The following is a 19,703-nucleotide window of genomic DNA, read 5'->3' on the forward strand; positions in this document are numbered from 1 at the left end:
AATCTACCTAAAAGGTAACCTTCCTATTATAGTCATTATGTTCTGTCATATAAGTATGTATTTTGAGCATTCTGGAAATGCACATTCTTACCTGATACACTTCCATTGCCTGGGAAGCTCTTCTATTACATTTTTGTTTTTAAATGAGAGAGCAGAAAATTTCCAACACATTTTTACTATGAAAATTAAAAGCTGAAGGGCTGCAAAGACAGGTTAAAGTTGTAGTTTGGCTATCCAATTATTCAAGATATTAAAAAAATCTTAGGTAGAAATTCAAGTTTAAACTATGAAAAGTTTAAACCTGCCTGTGAATGAATTAACTTCTCACAGATGCTACAACGGCCCAAGGACAAAAGGTACTGTGCAGGTACTGTGCATTCTATACTTAAGAAAAGCCAGTTCAGTAAATTCAGATTGGTTTCTCAGCTAACATCCATTGGAGTATTCTGTTAGATACAATACAAATCTCGAAATTTTTGCAAGTTGAAAACCAGGTCCGGAGATTTTATTTGTGGAAGAAGTGTTGGGGGGCAATAGTTTGAAATAGTGATGTTGGATTATTCTACACAATTAGAGCATATTTAGCTTATCATACTGTTTAATACTACCGCTGGTTATAATTAAAAAAAAGCTTTAAGGAAGGGGTAAAATATTATGAAGATTGTGCTTACTACCTCTCAAAAAGATGGCACTTAATTCTCCCCTTTACTGAAGTAAACCATGCAACAGAGAGGCAACTTGTCAAGTTTGATCTTGAAAAGTTTGCAAGGAATTCAGCCACCACTATATAGGGTGGGATTTACTTGTTCTCTTGAAAGCTGTGATCCTTGCAGCTAAGGAGAAAAGTGTGAGCTACCTTTATTTTGTTTGCACTGCTGCCGTCCTTTTCTCTGAATGCCTTTGCTTCTCTGGCTGCAATGTTAGTTGTTGTATAGGCAGCTTTGGTTTTTAAACACAGAACCCTTCCTGTTCCTTAGTCTCACTAAATGTGCTGTGTTCCTTATCCAAAAGAGGCAGATCATTTTCATTCAAGGCATTATTTTTGTATGACATATCACTTTGGCTTCTATTTTCCATGCACAACATTAACCATCAATGGCTTTTTAACAAGGAGGATTGTCCGGCCAGCTTCTGAGATCAGTATTCACGTGACCGTGGGACAAAGAACTGCAGATTTGCCCAGTTTATCAAACAGGCCACCAGCTTTTATTATTTCAGGGAGAATCAAATTGGAAGTTGCTTCTTGAACTAATCAGGACTGATTTGCTCTAAAGTTGCTTCCTGACTTAGATCTCAGGCGAGGAAGTGCTGTAATCAGTTCCCAAGGGCTGTCAGAATTGTGCTGGGATATTAAAGGAATGGTACACTGCCTTTTAAGAGTTTCTTAATCTTGGTGGCTTCTCATGTTTAACACAGTTAAACCTGAGCTTGTTGTATAGAAACAGAGGTTAATATTATGAGTTAGCTTTATATAAGTGACGATTTTACTTGAGATTGCAGGAACGAATTTTGGAAAGAATATACTGAGATTTCCTCCAGGGTTTGTACAGTTCAGTTAAAGATTTAGACTGGCAGAATTGTTCAAAACTAAACATTTACTACCCATCACAAAAACCCCCACAAACCAACCAATCAAACAAACAAGAAACAAACACCAAAACAAAACAAACCCGACAAAAACCCCACACCAACACAAAACCCAAAAGCACTTCATGAAAGAGAAAATGAGTCCCCGTGAGTGTCACTGTTTGCATATTAGCCCGTGGTACGGACTCTGCCAAGTTACTCTCTGACTGACTGCTGCAGATGCTCTTTCTCAAGTATTCGGAGTGAGATCTTTAGTGCAAGTCTTTGGGGACAAACAATAGCACCTGTTCCTCACAAGATAGCAGCCCAGTTAGTCCATTCATGTATCTTTAATGAAGCTCTGGGGCAGATGGCAAAAAATGGCATCATCAACAACTTAGCACAGAGGAGACAAAAGGGAGAAGCGCCAATCCGACAATACGCTGTTTTTACGAATGGAAAGAGACAGAGTCGGAGTGTTTCTCGGGCATCTGCTACAGTCTTGGTGTTCAGAAAGAGCTGAGGAACATCTCAGCAATTAAAATTTCTGGGCATGTAGCTGATTTTATGAAGTACAGCAATCAACCCCTCCTCCCAATTTCCCCCCCCTCAGTAAAATCAAAAGAATAATAATAAAAAAAACCTCTCAGGGAAAAAAAAAAAGTCAAAAATTAAGATGCCTAGTGTTTTTTTGGCATTCATTTTACATCTTTAATAATTCAGTGATCAGTGATATTTGTACATTCTCTTCCTTTTCAATGCTTAGTTGTGCTTTTCAGTTGACCTATGCTGAAAATTGACGCCCATGTATATAATAATGCTGGGTGAAACCAACATTTGCCTAGGAATAGTATTTAATATGTTCCGGAGGGAATACCCATGGGAGAGAATGGCTGGCATTCAGTATGGGCTTTTTTCAGTCTGTATAACTCTCTAAAGTATAAACTCACACTCTAAATGTAAGCCACCTTTAGTCAAAGTTATGTTGATTTATATAGGCTGAGGACCTGATCCAGCATTCAGAATAGTATTCCACGGAAGAATTGCAGATAGCCAGAACATGCAATGGTAGTTCTCCACACTTACAGAATTGCTTTTATTTGAAGGTTAAAAAAAATAAAAAAATAAAATTGTGTATAGTGGCGTGGATGCAACTCTACAGGATTGCAGTGGGAAATAATCGTTGTAGGATTTGGTTATTATACGTTTCAAATTTGGGGTTTTTGACACTACCGTGCAAAGTATTGCTATGTATATGCCACCATTCTAGCCACACTACTTGCTGTGATCTCTTTTGCATCTTGTGAGATTGTGTTGGTGTCTTGTACTTTGCAACCCCATGGAAATACTTTCTGTGTGCGGTGATCAAAAGGAATATTTCTAAAACTCTGGGTCCATTTGATGAGACTGTAGTTGGAAACTACTGAAAATGACTGTTAGTTGTGTTGTGGTGAATTCCTTCCAATATATCCTATAGTTGTTTCTATCAGACAAAGCCTGTGGTTTTCATTTGCTGTACTCCTGTAGAGCCAGTGTAAAGGCACACTACACAGCAAAACTAGCACCATTTCATCAGAGGTAAATGCCAGTGCTGGGCACATGGGGATCAACTTAACTTGTATCTTAAAATGCACAGCCAGGCTTACCTCAGCTAAAATGAGAGAAATAGCTGCTCAAAGCTAGTTTCTTTCACGCCCCAGTGCCATAGCAGTAATTGCACAAAGACCTTTTTATTATAAGTTGATTTTCCTGAGAAATAGATTCAAAAAAATACTGTAAAGTGTTTATTTTTTGCTTGACCTTTATTAACCTACATCTTAGGGCTTTCCCAAGAGAAGAGTTGTTGGTAAATTAACCCTCATAGACACACACAGTAGCATTTCTGCACTGCATCAATGATTGTGAAAGTAATGGGGATATGACAAGAAAATTTGGCACTATTTAAACAATGTCATAGGTCAACATATGGGATTTGACCAAAAAAGTTTTTTAGGAATTAAATGAAAAAAAAAATACTTGAAGTGTACTTCAACTTTTTAATAGTATTTAATGCCACAGATTTATGGTAGGATGAGGGGATTTTTTTTTTTCTACTTAAAAAACCAATTTCTTCCTACATTTACTAGCTTTGATGTATAAACCATTATATGTTTGCTTAACTACTAATCAGAAAAATCATAGTGAAACCCTTGGGTACTTCTGGGGTTAGGGAACGATGGATAAAAGCTCTTTGTGGTCCTAGCCACTGTCTCTGAAACACATGTAGCATAAATTGAGGAACTAGGAAATTATCATGTGGATTTAACAGACCCGATTCTGTCCCATCTACTGTTTTCTATATGTTCAATACAAATGCTGGTATAAAGTGAAGAATATTTTGCTTTTGCGTGTTTGTGCTTTTTGATACATTTATTAAGGTCAAATTAAATTTGATATACTAGGTTTTATTCCGAAATGGTCTCTGAATACAGCTCCATAATTACCAAGCTACATGACAGTGCATAAAGCTATAAAACTGCTTAGACAGACAAGCAATTTATATGTTGTAGTAAGGTGTGTATGGCAAAGGATGTTAGTGTAATTGGGAGCCAAGATGTTGGAGCCTTAAATCTTAAGAGCTGGGGTGTTGACTGGAAGGCTATTTAATACTGTGGTTAGATTTTGAAATAATATACCTGAGTTGTTGGTATATGTGTGAACAATACAATGTTATAAGATCTCAGAATTAAAATTACCCTAAGGATACTAAAATCTGAACATCGAAGTAGCTACTGCAGTGTCAGGTTACTTCTGATCTGCTCTTCACTCTGCCGTATGTGACCAAAGATGAGAAAGCTTGTGAAAAATTAACAGAAACAAATACTACACTTCCTTTTAAAGAACCTATGATATATTAGAAAGATTTTGTAGCTATTTACCTTGTGCCAGGGCAGGGAATGTTAATTAAAAAAAATAATAGAGAACCAGGAAAAAGTAGGAAAACGTGCAGTTCACTGAGACTGTTACACCTTTGACACTGAGGGAAAACAATGTTAGTGAGGGCTTTGATGTGATAATGTGAAATTGGCAGGGATTACATTAAGGTGAAGGTTCTGTGGGACTCTGTGAACACAAGAACACTATCAGTACTGGAGAAATACCTGTCAAGACAAATTTGTGCTATTTCTGATCAGAGACTCTCTTCTGTTTAGCAGGTTCAGGGTCACATGCCTCCGCTCATGATCCCAATTTTTCCACACGACCAGCGGACACTGGCAGCGGCTGCTGCAGCCCAGCAGGGATTCCTCTTCCCCCCAGGAATAACTTACAAGCCAGGTAAGCTGACATGGATGTGAAGCTATTTCACATTTTCAGATATTAACTGTAGCTTCTTGTGTGATCTGTCTCATGGATGATGTTACACAACAGGCGTAGCTGGTAGGAAATAATGTGGAGTTTTGCGACTCCACTTGAAAAACAAATTGTGGTTTGAAGGAGGTGGATGGAATATTGGTTATTGAACATCATGATTTTTTTACCTTTATTTCTCACAAAATCATTTACTCTAAATATACTGGCCCACGTGCCTACTAATTTGCATCTGGTCTGCCCTGCGTCATTATATGAGAGCTACGTGTCTTTAATTGATTCTGTTATCTTCAGTGTACTTGTCTCTTGTGCCAAAATTCTTACTCTTAATTAGTGATAAATTCAGAGGAAGTATAATTTAATTAGCAGGCTTCAAATGGACAACTTTTTGTTTGATTTCAATCTGAATAGTAAAAGGTTTCAGTAGTTCAATCCCAGTCATCATTCAGACTTGTAACAGGTCACATAACCTTGCAGTGAAATATGTTTTGAGATGATTTAGCAAATGTTATGATTTCTTTCTTTTTTCCTCCAAGTTTACAGGACTCCTGGGGAATTCAATTAGGGATATAATGGTTTGAAGCTACTTTCAGAGCTTCCTTGTAAACAGGGCTTTAAATGTTTAAAGACACATTGCCAAAGGAATTCAATGTAGGAAGATAGTTAAGTAAATAAAGTCAACCTTATTTTCATTCGTACATTCTTTGTAAGTGACCTCAGTCCAGAAGCAGTAACCTTATTTTGCTCATTAATAGTATTCCCTGTCAAGCTGCCTTTAGCATATTAACCTAATAACTACAAAACATACCAGTTTCTTTTTTTGACATTAAATATGAAATGTACAAAGTAAAGCATTGATCCTGCTCCCACTGATGTTAGTGGTGTTTTGACTATTGACTGCAGCAGGAACAGGGTCAAATCCAAACTAAAGCCTCATAATAGATGATGTAAACAGCATACTAATTAAAAGCCAGGTTGAATCTAAAATCTTTTCTAGCAAGTTTACTTAATATCAGGCAAAGTGAGGCCAAGCAGGATTTCAGCAAGCATTTCCGTTTGTCCCACTCCCTTCTGTCTCTGTAGTCTAGAGACATTCCTCTTTAAACGCAGAATCTTTGTGCCGTAATTATCTTATTTTCAGGTTTAGAAATCCCAAAGTTCTTTGCCAGTTTGACAAACTGGCGCACTGTATGCAGGAATCAGTTAATGAAGCTCTGCAAGGCAGCTGGCTCTGGATGGAACTGGATGCTGGTTATTCACACACATCACCACCTCACAACAGTCAGGGGCCAAAGTGAATATTTTCTCTCCAAAGACATAAGAGTTGCGAGTTGTGGAAATTGTCTACAACATCCCGGCTAGTACCTTTCTTCTCACAGACAAGAGAAAACATGTACTTTAGTTTTCTTGCTTTTTCCATTTTAATCTGAGAAGCTTTCTGAATAGTGACTTTTAATGATTAACCTGTTGGTTGTGCTTTCCCCTGAAAGGTGATATGTCAAATCATGTAGTGTTGATTTTGGCTCTGTAGGCTACTTGGTACAATAATGACTCAGGAAAAAGAGTATCAGCATGATTTCCTGCACAAGAACAGATTTCTGCACTTACTCTAAAGTATTCCTTACAGTACCTGTCCTAACACTTTATCAAGCTTATACTGCTTTCCTTGTGATCCTATTGACCTCATAGCAGAAAGTGATACAGCTCTAGGGCATTTTTTTTCACTTGCTAGAATGCAGAAAAAGAGATCTAGAACAAATGTTAAAAGAATGAAATACAGGCAGAAGCTGATGCTAGTAAAGACCAGGATTTAAAATTACCTGATTATACCCAGTGGCTTGCAAGAAATGAGAATATTTATATTTTAATATATTTATTAAATTCTATAACGTGTGGCAAATTTAGGTGAGCAGGTTAGTAGTTTCTGTTGGAGAGACATCATGATACGAAAACCGCCATAACTACACTTGGTATTGATTAATTCCTGGTTTTGGCACTCTTGGCACAGTAGTTAAGGAATTAATGAAACTGGAGATTAAGCTACACTCTTTCACAGAGAGGGTTCTTCAAAGTCATTTTGGAGGAATATTTATGAACTTGACTGCTACTACCTGTAGTCTTCTACTTTTGTGAGAAATGAAACTTTCACTTCCAGAACTGTCAGTTTAGACTCGCTTATACTTCTGAGGAAAGAAGGGAGATGGATTAACCCTTCAGAAACTTAACATTTTCTTTTTGGTTGCCTGTTTCTATTTCATTTTACTCTAGTTTGATGTAGGCAAGATTGAGTTTTGACACTGCCAGTTTTCCTTGACATTCAGAAAATACAGTGAGAGGGGTTTCAATAATAGGAGCTGTGGGAACTGAGTACTTTTGAAACCGATTGTGGCATTTAGGGAATGTCAAATACTGTGTTCACACAGCCACTTCATTTGTTTTGCCCACAAAATGGGCTAGATATAAGCCAGCTCTGACTTGGAAGCGCCCTATCAGTGTTAGTGTGACAGTGCAGCCAAGATGAGAAGTCCTGCCTTGGTGCATAAGCTGGGGTATGGTTATGTGCACATATCCATGCAGATACATCTTCATGGACTAGGTGGGAACCAATTTCAATGCCAAGATGGCAGTTACCAAGTACTGTTGCAAATCTGCACTTAAACTCTATGCCTTGAAGTAAGTGGTATTCCTGTAACAAAATAGATGAGGTCATGCCCACAATGGAAGGACCTCTAGAAACGAAGAAGGTTTTTTAGGTTCTGAGGCCCTTCCAGCACATACCTTAGTTGCCCCTGAACTGAGCTCAAAAGTCATTATGAATAGAGAAGCTGAGGAATTGCTGATATACAGCTATGGTTTGCATTAAAGCCTGACAGGACAGAGTTTCCTACTGCCTGGCAAGACCTGGCATGAGGTGGCTGTAGCCCTCCCCCCATATTTTGGAACTCTAGGAGGTGAAACAGGCCAAAGTTAGCAAGTGCCAATGACAAGTAATAATTACATTAGAAAAAAAAAAAATCCCCAAAGTCCCATGCTTCCTTATGTATCTCAAAGTCATGTAATATAATTTTCCGGCATGGTAAGTACTAATTGAGAAATCAGAGCTGCATAGACCACCTAATTAATTTTTTATACATATTTCAGTATTTATAGTGTATACTGGATTAATTAAAACTTTAGGGCGCTGTGCATCTCAAATTACTGTTGTGACTATTGACCTGCAGGCACTTGACGAGCCTCATAGAGTACCTGGTTGTGGGGCTTGCCATTTATTCCAGTGGGAAGCTGAGAGTGGCAGCTGCTACGAAGCTAATACTTGCCCAGAGATGCTACACAGTTAATATAATTATTTTGCATTCCAAGTACAGCAAAGAAACTGCACTGGCTTTCTGACTGTGACCACTATACTTACTACTTGGAACTGGTGGGTAACGTAAGTACCATTATACCTCCTCCCCCAGTGCAAATTTCCCTTCACTAAACCAACCACATGCATCCAGGAAGAGTGGAAAAGTTAGTGAGCTAGAGTATCCTTGAATATGATTAGTGTGTCCTCATTAGTGCCCTGGGTTAAGGAGAAGATAGTGAGGGGGATAAGGAGAAGCCAGTTCCCGCCTCCAATTTTCAGTGGTCAAAGTATTACAACCTTCAAGTTTTGAGCCTAAGAGGGAATGGGAAAGCAAGATGATGATGGACTAAAGATAAACGGGCTACTGCCTTGAAAGACAATAAAAATATTTCTATAAATACATTAGCAACAAAAGGAGAGCTAAGGAGAATCTCCATCCTTCATTGGATGCGGGGAGGAAACTGTGGCAAAGAATGAGGGAAAGGCTGAAGTGCTAAATGTCTTCTTTGCTTCAGTTTTTAACAGTAAGACCAGTTGTTCTCTGGGTACACAGCCCCCTGAGCTGGAAGACAGAGACAGGGAGCAGAATGAAGCCCCCATAATTCAAGGGGAAATCGTTAGCAACCAGCTATACCACTTAGACACCCACAAGTCTGCCAGATGGGATTCACCCAAAGGTACAGAGGGAGCTGGCGGAGGTGCTCACCAAGCCACTTTCCATCATTTATCAGCAGTCCAGGCAAACTGAGGAGGTCCCAGTTGACTGGAGGTTGGCAAATGTGATGCCCATCTACAAGAAGGGCCAGAAGGAGGATCCAGGGAACTACAGACCTGTCAGTCTGACCTCAATGATGGTGAAGGTTATGGAGCAGTGCTATCACATGGTATGTGCAGGAGAACCAGGTGATGATCAGACCCAGTCACCATGAGTTTATGAAATGCAAGTCCTGCTTGCCCTGATCTACTTCTGTGATAAGGTCACGTGCTTAATGGATGAGGGAAAGGCTGTAGATGTTGTCTACATAGACTTTAGTAAATAATTTGACACTGTTTCCCACAGTATTCTCCTGGAGAAACTGGCTGCTTACGGCTTGGATGGGTGTACTTTTCTCTGGGCAAATAACTGTCTGGATGGCTGGGCCCAAAGAGTTGTGGTGAATGGCATCAAATCCAGTTGGTGGCCAGTCATAAGTGGTGTTCCCTAGGGCTCAGTACTGGGGCCGGTTCTGTTTAATATCTTTGTCAGTGATCTGGATGAGGGGATCGAGTGTACCATCAGTAAGTTTGCAGATGACACTAAGCTGGGCAGGAGTGTTGATTTGCTTGATGGTAGGAAGGCTCTACAGAGGGATCTGGATCTGCTGGATCGATGGGCAGAGGCCAGTTGTATGAGGTTCAACAAGGCCAAGTGCCGGGTCCTGCACTTGGGTCACAATGACCCCAGGCAACGCTACAGGCTCGGGGAAGAGTGGCTGGAAAGCTGCCTGGCAGAGAGGGATCTGGGGGTGTTGGTTGACAGCCGGCTGAACATGAACCAGTAGTGTGCCCAGGTGGCCAAAAAGGCCAACAGCATCCTGGCTTGTATCAGCAATAGTGTGGCCAGCAGGACTAAGGAAGTGGCCGCACATGTGTTCAGTTTTGGGTCCCTCACTACAAGAAAGACTCTGAGGTGCTGGAGAGAGTTCAGAGAAGGGCAACAAAGTTGCTGAAGGGTCTGGAGCACAAGTATTATGAAGAGCGGTTGAGGGAACTGGGGATGTTTAGCCTGGAAAAAAGGAGGCCGAGGGGAGACCTTATCACTCTCTCTAAATACCTGAAAGGAGGTTGTAGCAAGGTGGGTGTCAGTCTCTTCCCAAATAACAAGTGACAGGACAAAAGGTAATGGCCACAACTTGCACCAGGGGAGTTTTAGTTTGGATATTGGGAAAAACTTCTTCACAGAAAGGGTTGTCAAACATTGGAACAGGCTACCCAGGGAAGTGATTGACTCACCATCCTTGGAGGTGTTTAAAAGACACGTAGATGTGGTGCTTAGAGACATGGTTTAGTGATGGAATTGGCAACGGTTGGACTTGATGATCTTAAAGGTCTTTCCAACCTAACTGATTCTGTGATTCTCTAGAGTAACGCTCTAGAGAGCAGGAGCTGGAGCAGGAGCTGGAGCATTCTTTTAGCAGAGCTCAAACAGAGCTACGGTTTGCCCTGAGCAGAGAGTGGAAGGGCCGCTCTCCCTGCTGGCTGCATAATGGCGGTCCATGTGGCTTGAAAATGAATGATCACTTTTGCTTGATAGTCTTCTGCAAATATTTTGTATTATGTCAGTTCTTTACCAGATGTGGAAAGTATCTCTGAAAAAGATTATTGAAAATAGAGACATCAAGGTATGGAGATTGTAAACCTCTATGTCAAAGGATCGCAGAGTGAAATGCTGTAGTGTATTTTCAAAGCATTTCTTCATATTTCATACATAAAGTATATAAAGACCATTATTAGAATGGCTAAGAAACAACTCCTGTCTGCCTACCTAGATCATTCTGTTTTATACACAAAAGTGATTTACAGGAGATTTTACTCTGCTGGCAATACAATGAAACGTGAAAATGTAGACTGTCTTCCTAGGCTGGTGGCAAAAATAGTGAGAAATGGAGCCAACATTTTGGCCTGGTTCTGTTCCTACTTGCATTGGGGCAAATCAGCAGTAACTGCTTTGAAATATTTAAAAATAAAATTAGGTAAAGGACAACAAACAAAACTGTGGGGCTTGTTGTCACTCAGCTGGACCTCAGAACATTCCAGTACTGTGAGATATTTGTCATCAAACTAATTAAACTCATCCAGCTAAGCCACATAACTAACATCATCTTAGATGTGCTGGATTTCACTGATAATCATCATTGCAGTTTCCATTTGGAACAGGCCTTTCAGAAGTTTTTCTTAAAGCTGTAAGGTGGTTTAAATTTTACATAGCACAGTACTCTATTTTCGGTGGGCTGCGGTTCCTCTTGGCAGGTGACAACAGAAAGCGTACATGAAATCAACTGTGTACTGAGTTGGCCGTGTATCTTTGCATGGCAGAGGTGCTGTGTGAGCCTTGTTCTAATGGAAATTCCCCAGGACTGAGTTAAAGTCTGTCATGTATTCCCTGTTGGGTTTTACCAGTTGGAACAAGGAATCCGTAACCTCAGGATCTGTTGTAGTAATCCGTATGCGCTTTACTCACAAATGTTGAGGTAAGAGCTGGAAGTGGTAGTAGGCAGCTGAATATTTTCAGCTGGGATTTGAAATGAAGTTCTTTACCCGCAGCGAGACAATTGTCGGAACAACAGATTTTGCTCTGACGTGAGGATGGCAATAAGCTGGTGTTGTGGCAAACCCTGCTCAGAACAAAGGCAGAACTGAGGTAGTGTCATCAGACAGGGGACATGCTCCATAGTATCGCCTTAGCCAGTTACCTCTACTAATATCTTCCTCAGTTTTGATGCCTCTGCCAAACAAAATGCATGCCCTGTGTGGGAATACTGCAGGAGTGGGCATCTGTGTCCTTGCTGTATCCCAACAACACCCTGAGGAAAGGTACACTTTCCTCGGTCTGTTCATTATGCCAGGAAGGGTAAGGCCCTGGAATTTGTCATCTCTTATACCTCTTCCAACTCTGTTCCTGTTATTCTGTGAGTACACATGGAGAGAGTGCAAGTGACAGTTTGAGATCTATGCATGAAGAGACAGATTTTAAATCACAATCCCAAAATGTGGAAACCATCATCAAACCAAAAACTTCGTAAGTCAGATTAGGAGAGTCAGCTTGTGTCTTATAATTGTGTTTTAGGAGCAACACCTTCCCCTTCCCCCGCGTCTCACAAGAGCCAGACATCCTTCTTCCCTCACAGCTTACAAAACCTTGATCTGGAAAGTAAGTCCGTGCATCCTATAAATGAAGTCCACTAAGCTTCATCACTTCATCCAAGATAAAAAGAAACATTTACATTACTTCTATGTAGAATAGCACTGTACGGTTGCTCACTGCTTTTAGTCATTTGGAAATGTTGCTCAACCTGACAAGTGAAACAGAAGTCTGGCATACTTTTCCATGGCTTGTAAACACCGATTTATATATAAACAACAGCAGCCAAATGTAAATAGACAATCAGTGCAGCAAGGAGATTGAAGAGATCAGTTTCCAAAACATGACAGATTTTTTTCTTCCAGCATTCTTCTCGGTCCTGGTTATCAAAGGCCAGCACACACCGGTACCTAGAGCAGACCTGTTTGAACACGTTCTGCTGCCGTTTGTACGTATTTAAAAGAATGGATCCTCACGCAAGCATTCCAAATTGAGAAACAAATTTGAAAAAAGTTGCTACAATACATTGACTGATTTCTTGCCAAGACAGTTACTGTGAAGCTTCTTGATCCATTCCTGCTCTGAGAAAATGAGAGAGAGAAATATGTACCTTCCGTAATTAAAAATTAAAACCAGTCCATTCCCTGCATGCCCAGTTTCCTCTAGGGAGAAAAAAAGTACCTTTGCTCTGTTTTTACTGCGTGCTGTCAGCAAAGTACTTCAGAGCTGAAGGAGTATTAATTTTTATTGTCAATGCAATGGTACTGCTAATGTACCAGGACTTAGTCATAATTTATCATGTTATAGGGAGGGGGGAAGCGGGCAGCATTATGTATTAATTCCAAATAAATGGCAGAACCATAAAATGATTTTTCCCATAACAAAAGAAAGAACTGTAGCCAGCAGGTGAGCAAGAGAACACTACAGGGTGTGGCAGGGATACTATAAAACTAACTATGAAGCCAAAAACTCTGTGTGTGTGTGTGTGCATGCACGTGTGTGTGTGTGTGTGTGTGTGTATGAAATATCTGGCTATTTCAAACCATAGAAGCATGACAGCTGTGAAAAAGGAGTGCCGCAGGGAATTCTGTTAGAGTTTGATTTTTTTTCAAAATATGTTTGACATGGAAAATGTTTTAGTACAAATAAAGCAACTGGTATTGAACTTAAAAAGTGTATGTGGAGGGGGAGGGAGAAAGAAGAGATTGCTATGTGGAACACGAATGAATAATTCATTATATTTAAAGAAAGAATGCCTCCGAAATGTTCTGCAAGGCAGTCCATGCTGATAACTCAGATGGTTATTCCCCCCCCATTTAAAGCATCATTATTTCAACATCTTTGTGATTTTTTTTAAACCTTGTAAGATATTTCTGAAAGAAACGTTATTTAACTTAGATTAGGATCTTATTTATTCAGATAATTTCATATAAATGTCAAAGAGATAAGTAGAAATATTTAACCATAAAGAGACAGCTTTAGTACTTTAAGAAAAGGATCTAGGTTTTTTTGGTTGGCCTTTTTTTTTTTTTTTCCTTCTTTTTTCTTTTTTTTTTTTTTTTTTTAAGAAATAAAATCAACATCATTGCAAACTAAAATCAACCTCATGGAAGGGGGAAAATAAGAGGAGATATTTTGAACATTACTCCATAGGACACCAGTACAATATAGTGTTAGTGAATGCATTGTAGCAGAGCTCCATATGCAATCAGAATCCAATTGTTACTGGACTGTGTACAAGCGCATACTGTGCTCAATGGTCTGGTGAGATATTATGGATATGATGCGAAGAGACCTTGTGGATTAGACATGTACAATTTATTAAAGAAAGTGAAACAACTGAACATTTAAACTGAGCTGAGTACAATAGCACTTCAGGTGGTAAAAAGGGAGAGTTCTAAGGAGTCCAGTGACTGCGATGACTTCAGCTATTGTTATTTATTTGAGGGGGTTGACAAAAAAAATATCTAACTCTTGGAATGTCCTTATTATATTAATTTGGATTTCTATATTTTCCCTCATTGCTACATTCTGCTTTTAGTGTTGAAAAGTTTATGTAAAACAGACTGATTACTGTGAATCTCAAAAATGTACAGAGGAGAAGCCTGTTAAAATGTAGCCTACAGGTAGTATATAACACTGACTTCAAATAAGTAGCTTGAGCCAAAGCGATATTCCATTAAATCATAGTTGTGTAATTTATCCATCACTGTATTAATTTTTATATTACAGATTACACTGCTTAATTATTTCAGCCTTCCTTCACTCTTTACATTGCCTAAGAGTCCCAGTGGCACCATGTGATGCATTGTTGCAGTGAACACCTATAGATGCTATAAGATGTAATGTTGCAATGCTTGTTTTGGATAAATTGTATCCCTCATTTTCTGGAGTATTTGTGGTCCTTTCAATGCAGAAGGCACACATTTTCGGTTTCCAGTGAACAGAACACAGAAATTTTAGTGCCCGAATCTTCACGTAATTGAACAACTACCTAATCCACCAACTTCAATAGGGACCCAGATCTAAAAGACAGTTAAAATTATATTTTGAGCTATTTTAAAAAGTGATTTAATTCTGTTTTTCTATGGCTACCTTAAAGGACTTGTCTCAAGACAGAGAACCTCAAAGCAAAACAAGAAACAACCTCAACCTGTGTTGAGCCAAGTAGGTAGCTTTCCCAGGAAGGATCCTCTCAATATTGAAAAGAAATCAGCCCGCATTGAACAGGGCTGAAATTTCTTGGGTTATAAGAAATTTCCCTTGTTTTAAGAAATGTAGTGACAGCAATTTTCTTCCTCTGGGAAACACTGAGGTATCCTCGGCTATCTTGTCAATGTATCTATGGACTTAAGGCCCATTTTGTGCCCCAGCTTACAAACTTGATTTGAACATTTACTTTTGAAAATGAAAATTGTGAGTGTCACGTATCTGTTTTGCCAGTTTGCCTACCAGCTATCTGCTAACAAAAAAGTTCCAAGGGAGCATGGCAAGTCCGTGCCCAGCGAAGCCTTTTGTTTTTGCAGATGTTTGGGCTTAGAGGAGTGCTGTGGAGCACAGGCAATCCGAGGTCCATGTTTGCACTTGTCTGCTGCTATTCTCTGCTCATTGTCTGAACCTGCACGCATTGTTCTCCCGACAGGTGATAACTACCCTGTGCAGTTCATTCCATCAACAATGGCAGCTGCTGCTGCTTCTGGACTCAGCCCTTTACAGCTCCAGGTATGTGCCAGAACAAAAAAATGTGGGATTGAAGCCAACATTTTAGGGGAAAACTGCTAACCAGCTGTATGCTAAATAATAGCCTGAATGTTAAATAATTTTTGAGCGCAGCCCAGGAAGATTAACACCTTATGTACTTACAGTACTGCAAATATAGCAATGTGCGGCCAACCTTGATACTGTAAGTGAAAGACATTGTTCTGTGTGCTTTCTGTCGGCTGAGTTAATGGTATTTTTTTCATTATATGACCAGTTTCTTGGGAGATAAGTTCAAAGATCTTTTTGTACTTTATTTTCATTTAGTCTTTCTCCTGTAGCTGCAATGCACTACCTATAATTGGAGCAGTGAGTGTATCAAAACAAATGTGTGTTATTGGGGATTTTTTTTTTTTCGTCAGACAGTGTGGTGCTGACAATTCAATAAATTGCAAACTCTTTTAGCTTCTGTATTTTGGTAATCTCAACCTTTCCGTGCATTAAGCTGGTCAGATGCCAAGCATGGTCAGGAGCCTTGGTTTGGTCATTTATTTATTTTTGGCAGCTATAGAATGAAATGTTGTGAAAGAAAGATTTATGTGGCATATTATTAGCTAGCTTTTTGTAGCAAGAAGTTTTTAATTTCACAAGAAAAGACACAACAATGTAATAAATAATGAAGAAACAGTCAAAAGCTTTCTGAGTTATAAAATGTGTGGAAAGAAAGTGACAGTGAACATGAGAGGGAAGGCCATTAAAGATGCATGTAAGTATTTGCGAGTAAACCTTTGAAACCCCTGTTTGAGTTAGGTTAGAGTTGGGTTCTGATGCAAAGTAGGAATAAATTGTGCCTAGAGTAGCAAAGAACTGCCATGTTAATATCCAAATATCTACTTTGCTTACCTTCTTGCAATTATATAATTTTCCAAAGGGACCAAAGCAAATAAAAAATCCTCTTCTCTTTACCCAGTGCTGATATTCTTCTTGCCAAGTTAACTCAGGATAAGGCAGAATGAGACCAGAACTCACTGTTCACTGATGGTTCAGAACTGGAAGAAAAGACCCCTTGAGTTTATGTCTCACCTAACCTGCAATCAAAACTCGAAAAGAAAGCACCCTGAAACTGCAGGGAAAGATCTCCAAAAAATACTTTTGGGTCATGATAGCATTATGTTAAGACTGTACCTTGGACAGGCTTCAAAACAAAGGGAAATTTTTCAAAAGGAAAAATAGCAGGTATCCTTTGAAAAATCTGTATTTGAATACTTTTTGAAGCAAAAGTCTCATTAGCTTTAGTTGAAAAAATACTTTAGAAATCACCTTTGTGAATAGAGAGACTATTTTGCCACCTTTGAAATGCAATACAACAAATAGTGAGTCTGCATAAACTGTAGGAAGAAAAGGATAAAAACTGTTCAACTGCAAAAGAAACGGGATCTAAACCACAGACATTCCCACTTCTTTTCTTTTATAAGATCCATTTGTAGCTTGACCCAAAGATCTATTTGCACATCAGCCTTGATCAGAACCCACAGTAATAGTGCAATTTCATTAATTTGCAGAAATGATGGACTGAGCTGTTAAACATGATGAGCACAATTAGAGAGAAAACAACCAGCAAAGAAAATGGTGCTAATAAATTCAGAAACATTTGAGCGCTTGAGGGGCCAGAATTTCCCTTTAGATATATTTATTGTAAAACATGCGTTTTTGTTTGTTCCCCTCCTTTCTATTTTATTTGAATTTCACCTTTATGGGATTTCAAAACCTTTAATGTTTCATAGTCATAAGAGCTTAAGTAACAGAATACTTAACCTTCAGCTGGTATCTGCTCATCTGATAGTCAAACTGGCTGAACTAAATTTTATTAACTCATACTATTAATATTTTCTTTGTGTCAATTTCCTAAGTGTTCCCTAAACGAACACTTATTTGGGTGTGTTCGTTGGAGGGGTTTTGTTGCTATACCTGATGTGTCATGAAGACTGTTAGGGGTGTAGCATTTCAGCTCATTTTTCTACTTTGCTTCCCTTCCCCCTTCTTTCTCTGTTTCGCTTCCTTTCTTCTGTGCACCCCACCCACTTATTTATTTACATGAATGCCGTGACCATGGTATCTGAGTATTTCCCAGGTGCTTAAAAATACTGATCACAGAACTATTCTCTGTTCCTTTCAGCCAGTGAGAGAAATAACTAATTCATTTGCAGGTTTGGTTTTGTTTCTACATGTGAGCGTGTGTGCGAGATGTCTCTGTTTGGAGAACTTGGGGAGGGAAAGCTATTTCAATTAAAAAAGCTTTGCAGGAGCTTTTCAACTTTTTGCATTTCAACTTTACCAGAACATTGTTATTAGTTCCGAAATTATATTCCATAATCCATACTGAGCTGCAGTGGAAATTCTGTCAGCTTCAAGTTTATAATCTCTCTGCTTTTTTCATTTATGTTTTTTTTGGGATGATCATGCTTCAGGTAGGAGCTAGCAGCAGTTTGGTGTTCTCATTTTTCTGTGTGTTAGGACAACTTCTATGGAAGCTCTGAATCTAATAGCACAGAAAACAATTTAATCTCAGATCGTGTAACGATAGCAACTGTTCCACAGATGATGTTTCTTCAGTGGGCAATTTGTAATTAATGATTTGCCCATCTGATTCAAGCTACTTAGCACGTTGGTATCGAAACGTATTTTCTCTGAATTGGATGTCTGTGTTCACCAGTGGGTTATGTATCTCTGTGAGTTAAAAAACTTCATTGAAATCATACCTAGGAATTTCTCAAGCAACTAGTTTCACTCTCATGGGCCTTGAACTAAAAAAAAAAATAAAAAAATAAAAAAAATAAATTTCTTCTTCAGCAACAGAACTGTTTGGCCCATCAAGTCTTAACAGTTTGCATACATTGATCAGTTACTATTAAACTACCATCAATATTCAGTTGTAGCTTTTGAGTATCCTGAAAGAAAGTAGTAATTGCCACATGTTTATGACAGTCTGTGTTCCCGAAGTGGTGGCTTGCTCTGCTTTGGGTTGACATCAGGTAGCTTCTTTTTCTCTATACTGATCTCATGAGGGTGGCATTGATGATGTTGTTGACAAAAAGACTTAAAACCCTGTGTTCCACACTTCCCATTAACAGCTCAGCCCCATCTCACCAGTTTCCTCAACAGCTCAGCCAAGATTTGAATAATATACATGTTAGGACCAAGCCTTATTAGTACCTTCAGCGTGAGGAAGGGTCTTGCTGATGAGGGGACAGTTCTCTAGGTATGGTCTAAGAAGAAGGACCAAGCTGTTTCTCTTCACTCCTCCAGCTTCAAACAACTGTGAGTGAATCCCGTCAAATCAACCTTCTGCTAAATAGTTTACAGATGTATTACCAAATGCACCTGTAGCAGGTATGCATAGTGGTACGTGAACCAGTTCTGATGCACATGTGTAACAAAAGCATGTTGCTTTAATTAGTCAGTGTGAGCAGTAAAACCTGTCAATAGTTTTACCTTTGCTCCTCTTTTTTATACTCACCTTCTCTGCAGTTTCTCCCTTTTCCCATTTCCCCATTTTTTTTCCCTAGTTGTCAAATGATTACACTGATATGAACTGTGTCTAGATAAGTGTGCCTAGTAGTCTTGCTAAATCAGTGAACTTGATAATGAAATGCGTTTTCCAAGCTCTCGTGTTTCTGATAGCAGTAACCTAGTTACTGGCAACTCCCAGTTGTGGCAGAGGTGGCACCTATGTGTCCTTACTTTCAAACAAGGAACGTTACTATATGCTCTTTACTGTTTAAAAAAATCTGCCCTTGTTCTTAGATATTTCTACAAAGCAGTCTATGCGATAAATAAGGAAATGTTGCAACTCTCTCAAACATGACTGATAAACTGTTGATAGAAATGGAAGCACTACAATGATGCTAGCTGGAGTTATTCCCAAACAAAGGGAGCTCTAGGAAAAAAAAAGCAAAACAAAGAAGCAAGTCTTAACCATAATTGCAGCTGTGTTCTTGAAGCCTGAAGTTTTCATAATCCATTAAAAAAAATTTAAATTTTAACAAAATACGTATTTGTCTCTTGTCTCCACTCCCATCTCATCCTCCTCCTCCATACCCTCTTCTAACTGCAGACAAAATAAATGACCTTCTTTTTATACCGCTGGGTGCGGATCCAGTGCGCTGCTGAAGCATTGCATAGTCTGCCTCAGGGGCACAATATTAGTAGAGGGAAGGCCAAAGAATGCTATTTTTAGTTGAACAGTTCAGCAGATGGAGGCATGAATACTCATATATCTGAAGGTTGAGGGGTTTGAACCATTAATTTTTATAATGTATTTAACCCTGGGAACAATCAGAAACTGTAACTCTAAGGTTACAATGCTTTTGACCTTTAGAGTACAGAGGGCACTCAGTACAGTAA

At 39.1% G+C, this 19,703-nt stretch overlaps 1 protein-coding gene across 11 annotated transcripts in view; it reads left to right on the forward strand.

Moving 5' to 3' along the window:
* Positions 1-19,703, forward strand: part of SOX6 (SRY-box transcription factor 6) — a 377,869-nt gene that overhangs the window by 268,187 nt on the left and 89,979 nt on the right. For 9 of the 11 annotated variants that reach the window (XM_065635311.1, XM_065635316.1, XM_065635314.1 and 6 more), the window contains 2 exons: positions 4,758-4,881; positions 15,244-15,323. In XM_065635311.1, the coding sequence (XP_065491383.1) occupies positions 4,758-4,881; positions 15,244-15,323 (204 nt within the window). The remainder of the gene's footprint in view (positions 1-4,757; positions 4,882-15,243; positions 15,324-19,703) is intronic. The other 2 variants (XM_065635319.1, XM_065635321.1) reach the window with 1 other exon arrangement.

Source organism: Caloenas nicobarica, chromosome 5 (assembly GCF_036013445.1).
Source record: "Caloenas nicobarica isolate bCalNic1 chromosome 5, bCalNic1.hap1, whole genome shotgun sequence".
In the NCBI taxonomy this organism is placed as follows: Eukaryota; Metazoa; Chordata; class Aves; order Columbiformes; family Columbidae; genus Caloenas; species Caloenas nicobarica.